This window comes from Pyrus communis, chromosome 15 (genome assembly GCF_963583255.1).
Source record: "Pyrus communis chromosome 15, drPyrComm1.1, whole genome shotgun sequence".
In the NCBI taxonomy this organism is placed as follows: domain Eukaryota; kingdom Viridiplantae; phylum Streptophyta; class Magnoliopsida; order Rosales; family Rosaceae; genus Pyrus; species Pyrus communis.
Window position 1 is genome coordinate 3973050 of NC_084817.1, and position 18279 is coordinate 3991328.

Genomic DNA, 18279 nt, shown 5'->3' on the forward strand with positions numbered 1-18279 from the left:
ATACCGAATCTTGATTAATAATTATCACAACCGCTGATGAAATTAATAGTTTTGAATGGAATACGGCCTCCAGTTGGAACCTTGTTAATTTACCACCCAAAATATTGGATCATATTCATCTAGACTACCAAACATGATCACAACAATAACAATTTAAATTTGCCCTCGTGTTCAATTAAATTAGCTAATTTATATAAAGCGTTTGAACTTTTGAAAAATATTAGGCTTTAGAGATTGCAATTGACACACCCCGACCCAGAAAGTCCACTTGGACCCTGAATTGAGTTGTGCTGGCCGATACCTGGAAGGTGACGAAGCCATAAAATGTGATAGTGTATAAAAAGTGAATAAATTTGAATCTAAAAGTGTCTAAGTACCAGAGTGCGCTACGAGTGGGAGCGAATCCATTTCACACGCGATGTCAGAGCATAAGTAAGGTACAGTAGTGTGGGTAAGAATCATACCCTCAAAAATATCCATCAATACTAAGATTCGCCACAGATTCTTGTCGATACAAACTCAGCAGCTAAAACCTGGAAGGCACCAAACAGAAGGTGTGAGTAAGCAATAAAATCAAGCTTCCCAAAGTTATTACCTCTTTAAAAGTAATGCCCCTAAATGTAAAACCCGTATCGTTTTCCATAAGACAGTACAACATATATACATATATCCAAACCATACTCAGAAATGACCAAAACCACAGTTTGCCATCAACTCCACCATACATTAATAAGTAGGCCAAATGAACTAAATCAATACAAAGTGATATATAAGTCGGAGTCACCTATAGTGACCTGTACGACTTATCCATATCTCATCAATCATGGCTAGCATATAAGTCGGAGTCACCTATAGTGACATGTACGACTTATCCATATCTCATCAATCCTGGCTAGCCAATAGCTTAATAAGTATACCTGCACACGAGTCGGAACCACCTAAAGTGGTCTGTACGACAGGACCGGGTGTAAATAAATACGCTCAAGTGCTACGATCACGTGAAGACTGGGCGAATAATCGCGGGTCACCTACGAGTCGGAACCACCTAAAGTGGTCTGTACGACAGGAGTGTGCACCTACCTTGAATCCAAGGTGAGCGTAAGGTGCGGGAGTTGAACATCACGTGAAGGACTGTGCCCTGGCCACGAACGGGAATACTAACACCGGGGTGCAGGTTTATGAGCTCTCAATGCATCTCAATATAACATGTGGAACTCATGGCAACCAGTACGACAGTATCGAAGTTGCCTAACACATAACTGTAGTCATGCTATAACTCAATCGATTCAACTAATACCATAAACTCACCTGAACTTACCTGAGTGTCCTGAGTTCACCTTTGGACTTGAAAGCATTCCCAATAATTATATGCAAGTAATATACATATGGATATACCATTATGCAATCTAATACTCAACCATGTCGTAGCATTTTCAATTATAAACAATATAGTGAAAAGTGTACAATCAATAACGCCCTACTCCCAAATTACTTATTTTCAGGGATAATTATCCATGACAACCCAATTAACACTAATTTAACAAACTAATTCATAAAACTAAAACTTGCCTTTACCAATTTCCTTCGCATTACTCAATTTCCCAAGCAAGGCTTTTGTCTCAAATATTTTATGGCTGCATCTAACGTCTCGTTAGACTGCCTACGTACCCTAGACAGGGATCAAGCCATTCGTAGTTCATATAGGTACTTCAAGCATTCATAATAATTATACGAAGGTAATATACCTAATCAATTTAAAAGTGTTGATAGAACTCTCAACAATATGTGCGATAAAAAGGAAAAGATCCACTCACCTGGAGTCCACGCTATGATTCTCTAGCGCACACATCGAGGCGTCCTAAATGATTGGTCCCTGTGACCAATTATCAAATCACATCTCAGAAATCTTATCCGAAGAATACGTAATTCACATAAAACACAACCTCAACGACATTCTAAAATAGTTTGAGACCCATTGACCACAAGTCAACCGTCGATCAAAGATCGACGGTAGGTTTACAACCTTGTATAACTTGACTCGGAAGATCTGCATATCAGATTTCCAATCCGCAACTCCCAACGATCCACAATATGTTTCTAGAATAACATATTAAAATTTCATTACGATCCAACGGTCAGATCTCCGCCAATTGCCTAAAACAAGTGGCCGTGAACATTCATTTTACTAACTTACAAATCCAATTCAGGAAGATCCATAAGTCGGATTCCCGATCCATAAATTCCTATGATCTTTAAATATTACGTATTATAATGTATCCAATTTTGGTGACGATCCAACGGTCGGATCATCAATTCACATTTTTATCAAGTAATGTATCGTAACGAATTTAGGTTCCAACTATCAACCTACGTCATTCAAATGACAAAACTGAATTCAAGACATTAGAAATAGCCTAAAAATAGCATTAGCGGCCCACTGGCCACGCGCCGCCGCAAGCGCCGCCGCGGGTGGCGGTCGGCCGCTCCGACTCGCCAGAAAATCTAATTATTTCCAAAAATTCTCAAACTTCACAGAAATGAAGATCTCAGTGAGTGGAGTAACTTTTATACCTGCCACGAAGTCCAAAAGTGGACGGAAGATGGTCAATTTTTCCCACAAAGCCGGCGGGTGCCTAAAACTTCCCGACGTCGATTCGTCGTCTACGGTGGTCCAAAGGGGTCAAGGTTGGTTGGGTTTTGCTCCTGGGATGATGGGCTACAAAGCCCAAGTGGTGGCATCGGCTATCGCTTTGCCGATTTGCCGGCAAATCGAAAAGGGTGGCCGGAGCACCATTGATTTTCGTCAACTTTCGTGGCCTCAAACCGTCCCATACCATGGTTAATCAAGGTGGTTCTTGGGTGGGTTTTGTAGAGGGGAATGAGAGCTTCAAGATGGTGGTGGTGGCATCGAAAAACTCCACCGGAGTTGGCCGGAATCGGCCTTGGAAAATGGACCCGCAGTGGGTGCAGGTGGACCGGAACCACTTCCTTTTTTTTTTCTTCCTCCCTCCATTTCTGATTGGGCTTCCCCCACAAAGTGGGGATTTAATTTAAATAAACACTAAACTTTGAATAACCAATTTCGAACGTCCGTAACTATACCGTTATAATACGGACTCGCAAACGGCTTTCGCCTATACGTTCGTACCAATGAGTACCACGAGGATATGCTAAAAGAATAAGTCCCACATCTCTCAAGTCGATGGTCAACGGAAGTCAAAGTCCTTGCCTCTAGGGCAATTTCGTAAATTCACGCTTATAAAATAAAATAAAAACGTAAAATTTGGAACGGGTTGTCACAGCAATAATCCGGACACTGATATTATGATTTAAAGATATTATTCTTTACTTATTAGTAAGAATTTTCAAGTTTGATTTTCGTCAATATCGAATTCAATACTAATTAATTTTATTAGCACATTGTGTAATTTACCCTAAGTTGCTTACGCTTAAACTTTATAACTTCAATTTTGATCTCATTATGGAGGATATAACTCCGATTCTTTCTAATTTCACCTCTTCACGAGTGTGACATGTTATTAAAACCGCCAAAGGTACGGTCCATAAATTAGCCAAATTGGCTTTAATTTCTAGTTTCACAAGCCATTAGTTTGATGAGGCTCTAGATATTATCTAGAATGTCCTTAGGAAAAATTGTAACCATTCTCATATATGAATAAAACACAATCGTCTCTTTAAAATAAAATAAAAATAATAAAAAAACGAATTTGAACCACATTATTGATAGCTAATTGTAAGGCTAAGCCACCCGTTTCTCCTTAGTGCATACAATATCGTTTGTTTAAAAAAAGTATTGCCAGGGAGACCAAAATTTTTTAAACTAAATGATATGGTTGTAAATGATTGGATTATTAATTAAATATCGATTAACATGCTTGTTCCTTATTAGTGACACATCATTTGGTTTGTAATTTGATTTAAAAAATGTAAGAGAAAATTAGAATTAGATGCCTTATTTTAAACTTTTGTAGACTAAACATTTATGCTTTTTGAGTTTTTTATTAAGCTTTTGAAACATTTGATTAAGATACTCAAACTTGAACTACTTTATACTAATTGAAATTAATTTACATTTAAATATCTGCTATATATTTTAAATAATTTCAACTATATTTAAGTCTAAAAATTTAAACTTTTCAAATCTAAATGTACCAACATTAAATGTGCCAAATGGAAACGTACCAACATTAAATAAAAACGTACCAACGTCAAACAAAAACGTACCAACCCCGAATTAAAACGTACCCAATTATAAACTATATTAAAATGAATATTCATCTTTTTGGTATGTTTAAAAATATGTTTGATTCATACACAATGCCCTATATAGTCTTGTTTTTTGGTAGATAAGTCTCTGGAACAACTTTTAGTTGATCGGAGATAAATCCTTATTATTGTAGATAATACTAAATAATAATGATAAATCATATAATTTTGAATTAACAAAAAAGCTATTGTCCGTTGATTAATGACTCTTTCTATAAAAATAAAAAAAAATTAATTAAAGTAATTTAAACTTTTACATTGTTCACGATTCTTTCTATAAAAAAATAATTAATTAAAGTAATTCCTCGTTATAAAAGTAATAAAACTTATGTTTTGAAAACAAATGTACAAAAAATTCAAATGTACCAAGAAACTAAATGGACCAAAATTTAAATGTACCAAGTAACTAAATGTACCATTATAATCAAACGTACTGATATAACCAAACGTACCTAACAATGAGTTTTGTTACATTCTATTTAATTTACTAAAATAAATATTTTAATATAAAATTAAAAAAAAAAATCTTATATCATCATAATAAGAAATGCATAAAAATAAGACGAAAAAAGGGAATGCTAACATGAATAAACTTCTAATGAAATAAAATTAAAGTACCAAAATTGTAGGGAAAATGTTTAATCAAATTTGCAAAAGAAATAGATGTTTAGTTTATAATATTTAAAAACGAAACGTCTATATGAAAACGTCACAAATTGTAATCATCCTGGCATTATTCTTAAAAAATAAAAATAAAAAACTTTACCTCACTCTAAAGAAAAAAAAAGTTAAAAAATAAAAAACTTTACCTCACAACAGGATGTGGGCCCGCCAATTATTATTAGGGTTACAGCAACTGTCGTGTACAAATGCTTTGTCTGTAACATAACAGCATTGTCCTCCTCGAAACACGATCAACGGCTTCAAATTCGAATTGGAAGGTTGATCAATCAAAAGGGTCAGACCGTCATTTCCTCGTCAAAGGCAGGGGTAATTTAGGCACATCAAAAGGCAAATTTAAAGCCACGTCATCGGATGCCAATCTGGCATTGGCTCCGATAAGGTGGACATGCACGCGCTTGTCGAGCTTTATAAACCCTACCCCCTCTCTTCCCTGTTCCTTACTCCATCTCCAAGGCGTGCCATTTCGCTCTCATTGCCCTCTCTCTCTCTCTCTCTCTCTCTCTCTTTCTCTCTCTACTCTCCCTAAACAACAAGACAATCATCAATTGCTTCGTTTCTTCATGCGTCCTTCTCTTCATTCCCAAAAACTCTGAAATTCTCACACTTTTTTAACGCCATTATCGACGATTAGGCGAGCAGAGCTACATCAGGACTGAGTTGTCGAATTATTAATTTGGTCGCTCAGCTCAAACATTGCCCCCTCTCTCTCTCTCCCTAACATTTTCCCACCCTCCAATTGCGCTGCAGCTTTTGATCCTCTCTCAGCCGACACAAAAAAGTCACAAAAGCTACAGATTTCTGTAGCTAAAAACCTCAAATTATACAGTTCCATTTCTCAACAAACAATAATGTCGAGGTGGGAAAATACACTGAGAGAAGACAGATACAGGCACGAAAGGAAAAACCCTTCTTTCTCATCCTCTCTCCTTGACAAAATTTACCGTTCGATCGACGAGGGTTCTCCAAGAAACCGCGAGGACTCGATGTTTTACAATGAAACAATGCCGCAGAAACAGAGCAGAAGCGGCGGGAAAAGCGGCAGAGCAGTCGAAGAAGACGAGATGGCAAGCCTCCGCCGAGCTTGTTTGATCGAGAAATGGATGGAAAAGAAGGTCAGTCAGAAGGTCGGGGTACAAAGAAGACAGCATTTGGGTGAATTGGACCGAAAATTAGACCGTGATCACGACCGTGATCTTGATGCTTTGTTTTTCAGCTCCACTTCCAGCTCCTCGGATTCGAGCTCCGGCGGATTCTCCTCCTCGGACGCTGAGTCCATGTTCGGGTCTAAGTCGAGATCCTCGTGTTTTGCCCCGCCGTGGCCGAAGGCGGTTCGCACCAGCGTCTCGGCCCGGTCGGTGAAAGCAGAGGAAAAAACAGAGAGGAAACAGAGGGAAGTGCACATGTTTGATGACTATCATTACAGTTGCTCCTCGGAACCGACTCCGAAGCTCGACGAAGGCATAATTAAGTCGAAATCGAGGGCATTGAAGATTTACAACAATCTAAAGAAGGTGAAACAGCCGCTTTCGCCGGGCGGTCGGGTTTCAAATTTCCTCAATTCATTCTTCACCGCAGGGCAGACCAAGAAAACAAAGAGCACTTCATCAATTGGAGGATACGAGGAAGCGAGTGTGGAGAGGAAACTGAAATCAGGGCCAGACTCAACATGTTCTTCAGCCTCTTCATTTTCAAGATCATGTTTGAGTAAGAACTCTCAATCTACTCGAGAAAAACTGCTAAACGGGGTTAAAAGATCGGTTCATTTCTATCCGGTGAGTGTGATCGTGGACGAAGATTGCAGGCCATGTGGGCAGAAATGCTTGTACGAAGGGGAGGATCAAACCCTAATGCCGGTCACTGTTCCGACCGCATGGAAAATTGGTCGATCTCCGGGGAGAAAAGCGGAGGAGGAGCTTAAGCTTCAAGCGTTGGAGAAAAGCAGAAGAGTTGAGGAAGCGGCCAGAGAGATTTTGAGAGATAACCATCGGAACCAAGTTAAGAGTGAAATAGTGAACAGAGATTATCGTGACCGCCATGATGGTGATGACGATGATGCTGCTAGTTGTTCGAGTTCGGATCTTTTTGAGCTTGATCACCTTGCGGTGATCGGAAAAGAAAGATATCTGGAAGAGCTTCCGGTGTACGAAACCACTCACGTTCGTACAAATCGTGCCATTGCTAATGGCTTGATAATGTAGTTAACAATGTAGTATTTTTTTTTTTTTTTTTTTTTTCACTCTTCTAAGTTTGATTACAGCATATACAATTATAGAACTAGATTTGTTCTTGATTAGTTTTCTCTCTTTGTTTTACTAATTAATGGAAATGGTTTTACGAGGGGATACAAAATGTGGCTCTTCACAAAACAGGACCATATGATATTCTAAATAACTCTAATTTATGGAGTAGATGATCGATCTCAGGTAAAAAGGGCGGACACACTGTCTTTGTTAATTGACATAACCCCCATCTAAGTTATAAATTCTAATTCGACATGGTAGATTTCGATGAGTGCCGTGGTACACATTGCAGCTAATTTGTTTTTGTGTTGGGAAAAAGAAAGCTTGAAACTTGAATGATCAATAAGATGGCAATCTGGGGATGTAAAAAAGGGAAAAAGTGAGGGAACATAGAGTTTGATTTTCTGAAAAGAAAGAGAGAAGGGGAATGGGGATGCGTTACATTCTGGATCATGATCAAACACTCAGATGGATACTGACAGAGTGCAGTGCTTGATAGGAACGGGAAAAAGGGAAGGGGAAGAAAGAAAAAGAGCAAGAGAAAAATGAAAGATTCGATGATGCTGATCACAAGCAAGCAACCAAAGCAAGAAACTGAGAAATGATATGAGATGACGAGTCCAGCTCTCTTGGTAACCTGGTGATCAATGATACATAGTCATCAACTGTTGGATCTGAAATTCGAGAATTTTTTTTTAAAATAATGTGCATATATTCTCCACATTTAATATTAAATCTAACAGCGAGTGACCATGCATTCTTCGATCGTAATATGATGAAATTAAATTAAATTTATGAAAGAAAGATGGGGTGTGATGGCAAAGGCAAAGGCAGATCTTCGCCCATGGGAATAGAGAAAGTGAAGTCCTCCTAAAGCATTTGCTTTTGCTTCTTCTTTCTTTCTCTGGAATTGTATTTTTGTAAATGTTTTTTGGATTTTTGGGAATTTGGCACCCTTGTAACTTAAACGTTGCGTTAACATCCCCATCTCATCATCCCAAGAAAACATAAAGACACTTGTACTGAACCCTACTTGGGTCTTTGGGTTCATGGATTCTCCATCCCCTTCAAATTTCCAACCGTGCTTTTTCCCTTTCCAAGTGCCTGCAAATTACAAATACTTTGGTTTCGTGGCACCTAGTTTTCACTTTTTATTGAAGATTATGAGTTATTAATGATAGAGAAGTTGTCGATAATCAAACACACGATCTTAAGTACGGCAACAACTCTAAGGAAATGCAGGTAATACCAATGCACATAATTCCTAACCTCTTACGTTTCAAATACTTGTAAATACTTTTAACTAACCAGCACATGCTCTTCTATTTGTCGTACATAATTTGGGTATTTCTTCCCAAGATGAACCGAGTAGCAGATAAGAGATTGGGGGTGGGCAGTTGGTATCTGGATACTGATTTTTCTAATATGATTGAGAGGAATTAATGTCACACATACGTGAACTTGTGGTTACGTGCTACATTCATACGCATATTCTTTGCATGTGCAGCTGCCAACCATCGATACGTATATCTAATTATAATCTTTTTTATTGCGAGAACTGTGAAGTTTTTTAGTGTGTTAGGAGAGCAGTCTGGTATATTAAGTGTAATAATGTTATTGGTTAGAAACTTGAAAAAAAAAGTTTAACCAATTGCGTTATAACACTTAATGTACTGAACCGTGTACCCAGCAGACTGAAATTTTTCTTGAAGAAGTGCCAATGCATGTAGTACATTTGTATTATTATATCAAGTACTGCGGAAATGAGGGGACACGAGGACGAGCTGTAGAACTGATGATTTGCTGTAGCGACTAAGAAACCGATTGAACACGATTAAATTCAAAGGTGCTTTGATTCTTGTAATCAACATTGAAATTAAAGAAAACCCTACAGATTGTTGAAGGGTTCATTGTTAATTAGTAGACCTAATAATGGCCTATTAATATATAAGATTAGTAGTACGTGATGAGCATGCAAATGCAACTTTGCGTCGTCTCAAATTCTTAATGCGAAGAATTGTGACTTGAGAAGGAATCTCTCTCTCTCTCTCTCTCTCTCTCTCTCTCTCTCTCTCTCTCTCTCTCTCTCTCTCTCTCTCTAAGTCAAAGTTAGCATCATCTTACGATTAACTAACTAAAAAACAAGATTAAGAAACTCAACTCTATTCATTGAAGTTTTCTTTATCTAGTTAATACATTTTTCTAAAAATATCCTTTTAAATTAAAGACTGTTTAGTTATTCATATGAATTAAAGGAATCAACGGTTCATCACTTTTTATCATAATTATTTTGTTCGACATATATGAATGTCTACACAGTTTCTAATTTTGAATATAATAATTAAGTAATGGTAAAGAGATTGAACGATGTGATTATTCTTATTGTGGAAATAATGTCACATTAGTAGGGAATGAAGACTTTCCTCCTTTTCAGAAATAAGGGAAGTATTGTCCTCCAAGGAATCCTACCACACAACTAATTATGCTTTCTCAATCAGATACAAAACTATAGGGCTCCAAGGGTTGAAAATTATCAGTAAATTAACAAGATTAAGCAAGTTGATTAACAATGTTGATGAATGAATTCAATATTGGTTATTTTAGGGTAATTTAGTAGGTGTGGTGGGGGGAAATTGCCAGCAATAATTAGAAGAATAATGTGTGTGGTTGGATGCAGAAGGAGAGTTGATACAATTGATAAACAATCCGCCTAACTGCTTATAGTCGTTTACCACTTTTGGACCATCCTAGGTTTCTAGCTGGGTTTACAAATCCCTAATCATGTTCATGATATTCCCCCTTCCTAACCAATTGCTCGATTTTGGTTTTTTTAACACCAAATTTAATGTATTTAAAATCATGATCGAGAACAAACTTGATCATCCCACAAAAGCAAAAGTCATGACAAATAAACGATACAAGGTAGTGTATATCCATATTGACGTCGCCTTTGCTTTTATCAATAACATATTTGAGCTCAGTATGATCTCTTTAACGAAGTAAACATGTGGTCATCACTAGACCGAAATTTATGATGTGCAATATGAACAATGTTTAATAATTGACAACTATCGTCTCTTAAGTTTGAACTCACGATTTTTTCAAAGTAAAGATTGAGTAGTGTTATTAAGTCAAATGATGATGTTCAAATAGAATATTAATGCAAGTAATTATGTGATCCTTTTCTTTAGATTTTAATATGCTCCCTTATTGTTCACCAAGAAAAATCACTCTCAGTAGCATTGTTAAATTCAGAAACTGTGCATCCTGAACTTTTTTGCTGTTTTCTGGATATTTTTGTGGCATATCTTAAGTTGAAGTTGAAGTTCACAAGTCAAATCAAGCCTGCAAAACTCTACCCTATAAATATAAATAGCTATTTAACATTCTCAAGTTAATTAAAGTCGTCAATAGTGGGAAAAAGAAAAAGGAATCTAATTCTGGCCACCTTCCATTTACAATCCTCCAGCCCTAAGAAAGTTCATCAATTAACTCTTAGCTATGGGGACTCGACATTTCATTGATATAATTATAAACTAGTCGCTACCTGCAACCAAAGGACTTTTCGACCTTGAATCAATAACGAATTCAACAAACTCTTGACCAAATTCAATATACATACAAACATACATACATACATACATACATACATATATAGATTACCAAATACTGCAAATTATAATATTCTTTCTGTTAGGGAAACAACAATATAATATGTAACAAAGAAACAAAAGCCACCCACCAGAATGTATGAGAGAACTAAATTCTTAAGATTATCTGCATACAAAACATTATACACATTTACACACGAATCCTTTCTTAACAGCTACCATGTTGTATGCTATCAAAAGGAAAAGATAAACAAATGCAGTGAAATATATAAGATTTCGTATATCATAAATACATTATTCCTACTAGTGTTCTATCCCTACCTGTGTATTTTAATTTCTAACCGAAATGCATGATTTTTTTATCAACTGTGAAATGTATTGAACAAAACCAAGTGGAGGTGGGGAAAAGGGCGAGGACCTCCAGACTGAGAGGCTTAGCCCTGCGCCCTGAGGGAGGGCCAGCTGCTCTCAATAAGATTACGATCGTTGAATGGTCCACAGTCTCCTCCTCCTCAGTCCTCACTAGATTAGGTTCCACTACTTTTATTTTTTGGCTGTTTGGGTAGTGAAAGAGTAAAAGATAACAAAGTCACAAAAGAAAATAAGCGATTGTCGATCCCGAGGTGAAAATTCCATAAGCTTAGTTGTTAGCACCGTCGTCATCTCCTTTGACCTACAAAAGTGATGATCTGTGAATGTGAGAGTTGTTCTCGTAGGACCACTGACTTGTAGTAACTGTTAGGGTTTCAAGATTCATCTTCGTCTCTATCCCCATAGACTTGCATGCATTTAAACATATAGCACTGCCAATCTAACCTATTCATTGGACACTTCATCGACTCCAATTATGTCGAAGGGTTTCGCTAGCGTCAATCTGACATAGACCTAAACCCTCAATTTGAGCAGTACGCTGCTAGCTCATCTATTGATATATAGATTTCACTCACGTCAATCAGATCTAAACTCTAAACTTCGAGATGTAAACCCTAATCTCACAATTATCAATGTATGAATTACGGTAGCACATCTCTAAAAAAAGACTGACGTTAGCACACTCTTTATCTTGAATCAATTTTTATGTCTTCTTTTTAGTTTTAGGTTTATAGTAAAGTTTACGTGTTTCAAGTATATTCATAGCTACCACTAGAAGGAGCCACTAATTAATGGTGGTCCAAATTTTAACCCTTGTGCCTTTTTATTATGCGTTATTCTAGATAGATCATCTATTTAAACTAAATTTTGTAAACCATGTGATGTGGTTGTTGTGATTCAATTATTACTTAAACATTGATTAACGTGTTTATTTCTTATTAGTGCACATATATGATTTGCAAATTTAATTTAAAAAATTGGTGCATTATCCTTTAATTATAGTAAATTCCGGCTAGAGTGTAAAATTTTGGCATCCATCCTCATATATTCATATATATATATATATATATATATATATATAATCGGAAGTTATCATAGATTCTATCGCCACATCCACATAATCTAAACAAAAACAAACAATTGACCCCACAAAATCCGCCCAAATTGTTTATTGCATGAACTAATCAACAAAGATTACGACACCTTTAATCACCATTAAACCGTTATTAAGCTTCCTCTCTTTGCATCTTCTTACTAATTAATCATAATTAGCATATAGAAGAATAGAACAGCATGAACTATCACAAGAAAATGGGCTCCATATTTGGGTCTCTACAGTCGGGAAAAAGTGCAAATCAAGTAGTAGCTACTAATAACACCACCGCCACCGCCGCATCAACTGGATGTTGCCTAGGGATTAATGGCTGCTCAAGTTCGGAGTCAGTTAACGTTGTTCCTATGAGCCAGCATCCAACGATCTCTAAATTGGAGCAGCAGGTATATGCTATATTGTTTGGACCACAGTCTAGCTTTGAATTTTGTCAAATTTATAAAGGTGGTCCAACTAGCTAGCTGGGTGGGATTTGACTATCGCACTAGCCAGATGCATGCTCATATTGGCTGGTATTTGACTATCGAGATATACATGAATTGATAATAATATATGGTAATGTGATTGTTATACTGAAAAAATTTTTATAATTAAGATCAAACATGCGTATCTCTACATTCGACAAAAAGAAAAGGAAGGAACCCTATCTCTACAACTTTTCCAATGCTGACTTTTAAATGATTGGAACGTTGGATTAATCATTGCAAATTCAAAGTTCGTAGTGCGATGAATCATGAATGGTAGACGGGCATTTTAGTGTTAAGAAATTGGTATTAAGGTTTTAATAGGAACCCAAACCTGGAATCCACATTTCGGCCTGCAAATTTATGTGGTCTTTGTAACAATTAAAATGTGAAGAAAAGATTTCGATTTTAATTTTATTTTTGTCGATTTTTTACAAGTTGTTATTACAATATCGATTCTTTGCGGATGTTAACAGACATGCAGTCATAGTACGTGTATTTTTGTCATGCAACTAGGAAATTGTAAACATCAAACGCTTTTTTTTTTTTTTGTAGAATTGAAGAGTGTTATATTTTGGGTTTTGGATACAAATAAAGGTGGCAGAGCAGGAACAGAAAGTCCTAAAAGAGAAAGAGCTTCGCATGATGTACAAGAAGAGGTTGGAAAGAACACAAGATTATCTGAGGTACTGCCTACATGTAGCCCAAGATAGTGGATTCTTGAACCTCATTCACAACTACAAAGATACTGGCCCACAACCATGCCCTCCCTCCTCCAATGTTGTTACTCCAAATGCCAGCCCACAGTTTTCAACAACTCAACTACACCATTCTTCTGATCTAGCTGTTGTTTTTTATCAAGCCCAGCTAAATGGATGATACATCCATCCAGAAGAGGTAGGTCTTCTGCGACCCAAATTTTATATTATACGTTACGTTTAGTAGGGTTTAGCATGTTATTTCTTCTGATTGTCAACAAAAATTGTTAATCAAGTAAAATTAGTGTTTGAATGTGTGATTCTGGTTAGGGTCTTGATCAATGTAACCTGCCAAATTGTCTGAAACCCTAGTAACGCATCTACTCATGTATGGTGAAAATTGGATCAGATTGAGTTTGAAGAAAAAATAGGGCAGTGGAGTACGGCTTACATATACAAAGGAACATGGCATGGACTTGAAGTGGCAGTGAAATGGTTGTACCCTGATTTCTTTGAAACCAATGACAACGGTATCACATGTTTCGCTCAAGAGCTGGAGACCTTAGGTAGGCAGCGACATCGATACATACTTCAGCTAATGGGTGCATGCCTCGATCCTCCTAACTGCGCTTGGGTGGTGACGGAGTTCATGAACACAACTCTAAAGGAGTGGCTTCACGGCCCTGGAAATAGGCGAAAAGAGAGGATGATACAACTTCCTCCATTCAAAGAGAGGGTCGCTAGTGCATTGGAGATTTCTCAAGCCATGCAGTATTTGCATGGACAAAAGCCTAAGGTTATTCATCATTACCTCAAACCTAGCAACATATTTTTGGACGTTGCTCCATGTACGAGTTGCGGATTTCGGTCATGCTCGGTTCTTGAGTGATGAAGAGAAGGTACTCATTGGCGAAACGGGTGAGGATTTGTATGTTAATTAATTGATATTGTAGTCATACATGTGTTAATTAAGTGACTTTATGTCTTAATCTTTTGGTTTTGAAATTATTTGCAGGAATGTATGCATACACGGCACCAGAGGTGATCCAATACCAGCCATATAATGAAAAATGTGATGTATACAGTTTTGGAATTTTACTGAATGAGCTTATAACTGGAAATTATCCTTACATTGAGACAGATTATAGTCCCACTAAGGTAAGTAACTACTCAGTACTCACCTTGTCTCAAGTAAAAAAAAAAAAAAAAAAAGACATGATATAAAGTTGTACGGAGGGATTTTTCGGTGCAGCACAACCGTGCGGCACCATTCGCATGGGTGGACTTGCACGATAGAAAAGTAGGTGTTCTAGCCTTCTATGGTATAGGGTTTAAAATGTCTGACACAAGATGTCCTTTTAGTATCACTTGATTTTCAAACATAAAAGACACTATTGTAGATTTGGCTTTGAGCAAAGAATGCTACAATTAACCATTCAAACGATTGTTCTTAATTATCGATGCATTGCATGAAACTTGCAATCCATTAACGATGAAATATCTATTATCTGTGACTAACCTAGATAAAATCTTTGAGCCAACATAGCATGAACAATATAAGTAAATGCAAAATAATAATCGAATTAATCATGTGGGAAATAATACTAATTGACTGGTGATTATTACTGTAGATTGCGATGGAAGTTGTGGAGGACAACCTTAGGCCAAAACTGGCTGATGATCATGATGGACAACTTGGGGAGCTAATTGACCTAATTTGCCTTTCATGGGATGCAGATGCTTCAGTGAGACCATCCTTTTCCACCATTACAAGCAGTCTGAAGGCTCTTCAAAACAAAATATTTGATTAATGTTAATGCTAATCTAATCAGTTTGGACGTTCTTTTAAGCAACTAGAATATTATATATCTATAGATTTTCGAGCTCCAACTTTATAGCGCTAGATCTTTCACTACTTCGATCTTGCATACATTTGAAAAGAAAAGATATTATAAAGGCCAGCAAAGCTCGGGTGAACAATTATAAGTTAGTTTAGGTTAAAAAAATTATGAAGTAGTTAAATATAAGATGATTAAGTGAGGTTAGCTCTTCAGCAATAATCGATGTAGAGTGCAAAACACTCATCTGTCTCGAAAGAGGGGACAATTACTTTAGGAAGACCCCGTCCGTCGAGTAGCTGAGTATATATCTATTAGTTTATGAAGAAGCAACTCACAGAAAATGTAATCAAGTTCATTTGCACTGCTTAACTTTGGAATCATCCCTTAAAAAATAAAGTTGATGCAGACCAAAGCGACTTTTTAACTGCAAATCCTCCCACACAACTCACAAGTCATTGTTAATCACACAAAAGAAAAAGTAAAAATGAAAAAAAAAACTTCTGCAACTTCCAAGTCGTTTCACTCTCTTGCTTTTAAAATGTATGCATTTTAACTTGTCGTTTCCATGATTGATCAAGCCAGCTTTATAGATCCCACCCTTTATATTATTGATCGACCTGCAATTATAGAAGTTCCGAGATTTCAAAATCATGCATATATATAGCTAGCAGATGTTTTTTGATCATCTCACTTTTGGTGACTGGATGCTAATATGATAGTATATATTATGAGATTGACTATAATATTTAGGAAAATTTTATTTGAACCCATATAACTTCTTTCTACACATAACTTCAATTGTAAATGTGAAATGTCTTTATTAACCTATTACATAATTACCAACAAGTACAAAATGAAGTTAACAATAAAAATTAGATTTATCAATAAACCCACATCCAATAATCGAATCCTAATCATCGTGTAATTTTTCTTTTACGTTCTATTCTGACAAAACTCAATAAATTGGCTAATACCTCTTTTATTAAATTAACATTTTGTTCCCTGAATGAGTTTTGAGATTAGACCCATCAGTAATGATTTTAAACCAAGTACATTATAGTCACATGCTTTTAATTATCTGACGAGGTTGCATTTTGTGTAGACAATTCCGTGATTAGTTAGAAATCACATGATATCGAAGGTTTTGTTTTTTTGTTGAACTTAATGTGGTGTTCATAAACTCATAATGTTATAAGAATATGTGGTTTTTCAATTTACATTTGTGTACTTGTTCATCATTTTTAATACTTCTTTCTTTGACATCACAATAGTTCTTGTTTCTTTGTCTTTCTAATCTTTCAAGTTTCTCTTGAAAATTACAACTTACATATAATTCATACAAAATCTATGCAGATTGATAAATCAAAAAGATATTAGAAAGTCTTTTAAGTTTATTAGTGTTGTTTCTACGGCCTACCAAGAATGTTACAACAGTTGGATAAAACTCAAATTCAATGAGGCCTTTCAGTACAAACACAGTGAACTTCAACTCAAATATAGGCACGTGCTAGCGAGTGTGTTGGAGAAGCCAAAATACATGCCTGAGGGTAGTCTAGAGGGGACGACTTGTTTGACATGGTCACACAAAGCAACTTAAGATTTAACGAGAGCAACGTTGTAGTGGGTGATGGAGACTCCATCAAAAGCAACTGGAATTTTTTTTTTTTTTTTAACAAACTGTCACATCCCAGTCTCGACTCCGTCGTAGCACGATATTGTCTGTTTTGGGCTTACCATTCATTCAAGGATTTGTTTATGAGAATTCACACGAGAACTTCCCAGTGGGTCACCCATCTTGGTAGTGTTCTTGCTCGAACTCGTTTAACTTCGGAGTTCCTATGGAATTCGAAGCCAATGAGTTCCCAAAATGCCTCGTGTTATAAGGAAGGGAGTATGTACATATAAGACACATCACCCTTTCTTCGTTGGTTGATGTGGGATCTTTCACAAATGATTTTATTTACACTAAGGTAAGAGAGTGAGCTTAGCCTCATAATGTGCTAGCAATAATGTGGTTCAAATTCACCTGTGACAAAAATCGAACCTAAGACCTCTCACTTACAAATGAAGAGGAATATCACTTGCCCGTAGTACTAAGTGGCCATCAAAAGCAACTGTTGGAAAGAGAGAATGGCAAAGGAGAGAATGCTTTGATTTTGGTTTTTTATTTTTAAATGGGTATAAAAATGAATTTACTTATTGAATTAGGTTTGTGAGGGTAGTTGAGGTAGTAAATTTGAGTTTAAAGAGATATTGATAGTTTAATTGAAAATAATATGGGTGTAAAAAGTAAGCTGGGTGTAGAAATAAGTTAGATGAGTTCAAATAAAATTTTCCTAATATTTATACGCATTTAATACAATACGGTTATAAATATTCATGTGAATAAATGTATTTAATATAATTATTATTTGAATGTTGAGATGATGATTATGTTAATACATGTAAGTATTGTATCTTAATCCAATATATTAATTTGTGGTTTTAAGGATTGTTTTGGAATTTTAGCCAAAATGGTATATGAGAATGACATAACTCCTCATTTTGGTCTCTGAGATTTGAAATTGATGAAAGTGGTCCCTGAGTTTGTTTACTGTTAATTATTTTGATCATTCCTTGAAAAATCTATATTAAATAATGACCAAAATAATAAAATATTCTCAATTTAATAAACAATATGTCAAAATGATTTGACATAAGATAAGATATTTTTGTCATTTTACCTAATTTAACAAAAATCTTTTACAGAATGATCAAAATGACAAACACATGACCAATTCTATCAATTTAAATCGCAAGGACCAAAATAAAACCGATTGTTTCTGCTAATCTTTAAAAGATAGAGACCAAAGCTATTGTACACTTCAAGTTACATGAATTTAAAGTGTGATTTTTTTTCTTTTTTTTTTTTTTTGTCGAAGAATTTAAAGTGTGATTGACTTTTATTAACCATTTATTTTAAGAAATGAAA

General features: G+C 36.0%; 1 protein-coding gene and 1 pseudogene across 1 annotated transcript; both read left to right on the forward strand.

Moving 5' to 3' along the window:
- Positions 1–5480: 5480 nt before the first annotated feature.
- LOC137716805 (protein BIG GRAIN 1-like A) lies at positions 5481–7185 on the forward strand. The gene has a single exon (XM_068456180.1). It carries the CDS (start codon positions 5820–5822, stop codon positions 7167–7169), a length of 1350 nt encoding a protein of 449 aa, XP_068312281.1. The 5' UTR covers positions 5481–5819; the 3' UTR covers positions 7170–7185.
- A 5320-nt stretch (positions 7186–12505) lies between these two features.
- LOC137718145 (serine/threonine-protein kinase STY46-like) lies at positions 12506–15278 on the forward strand (annotated as a pseudogene).
- The last annotated feature ends 3001 nt before the right edge of the window (positions 15279–18279 follow it).

Excerpts from the sequence above, each read along its gene's own strand:
- LOC137716805 (XM_068456180.1), top strand. The coding sequence starts at position 5,820 with ATGTCGAGGTGGGAAAATACACTGAGAGAAGACAGATACAGGCACGAA.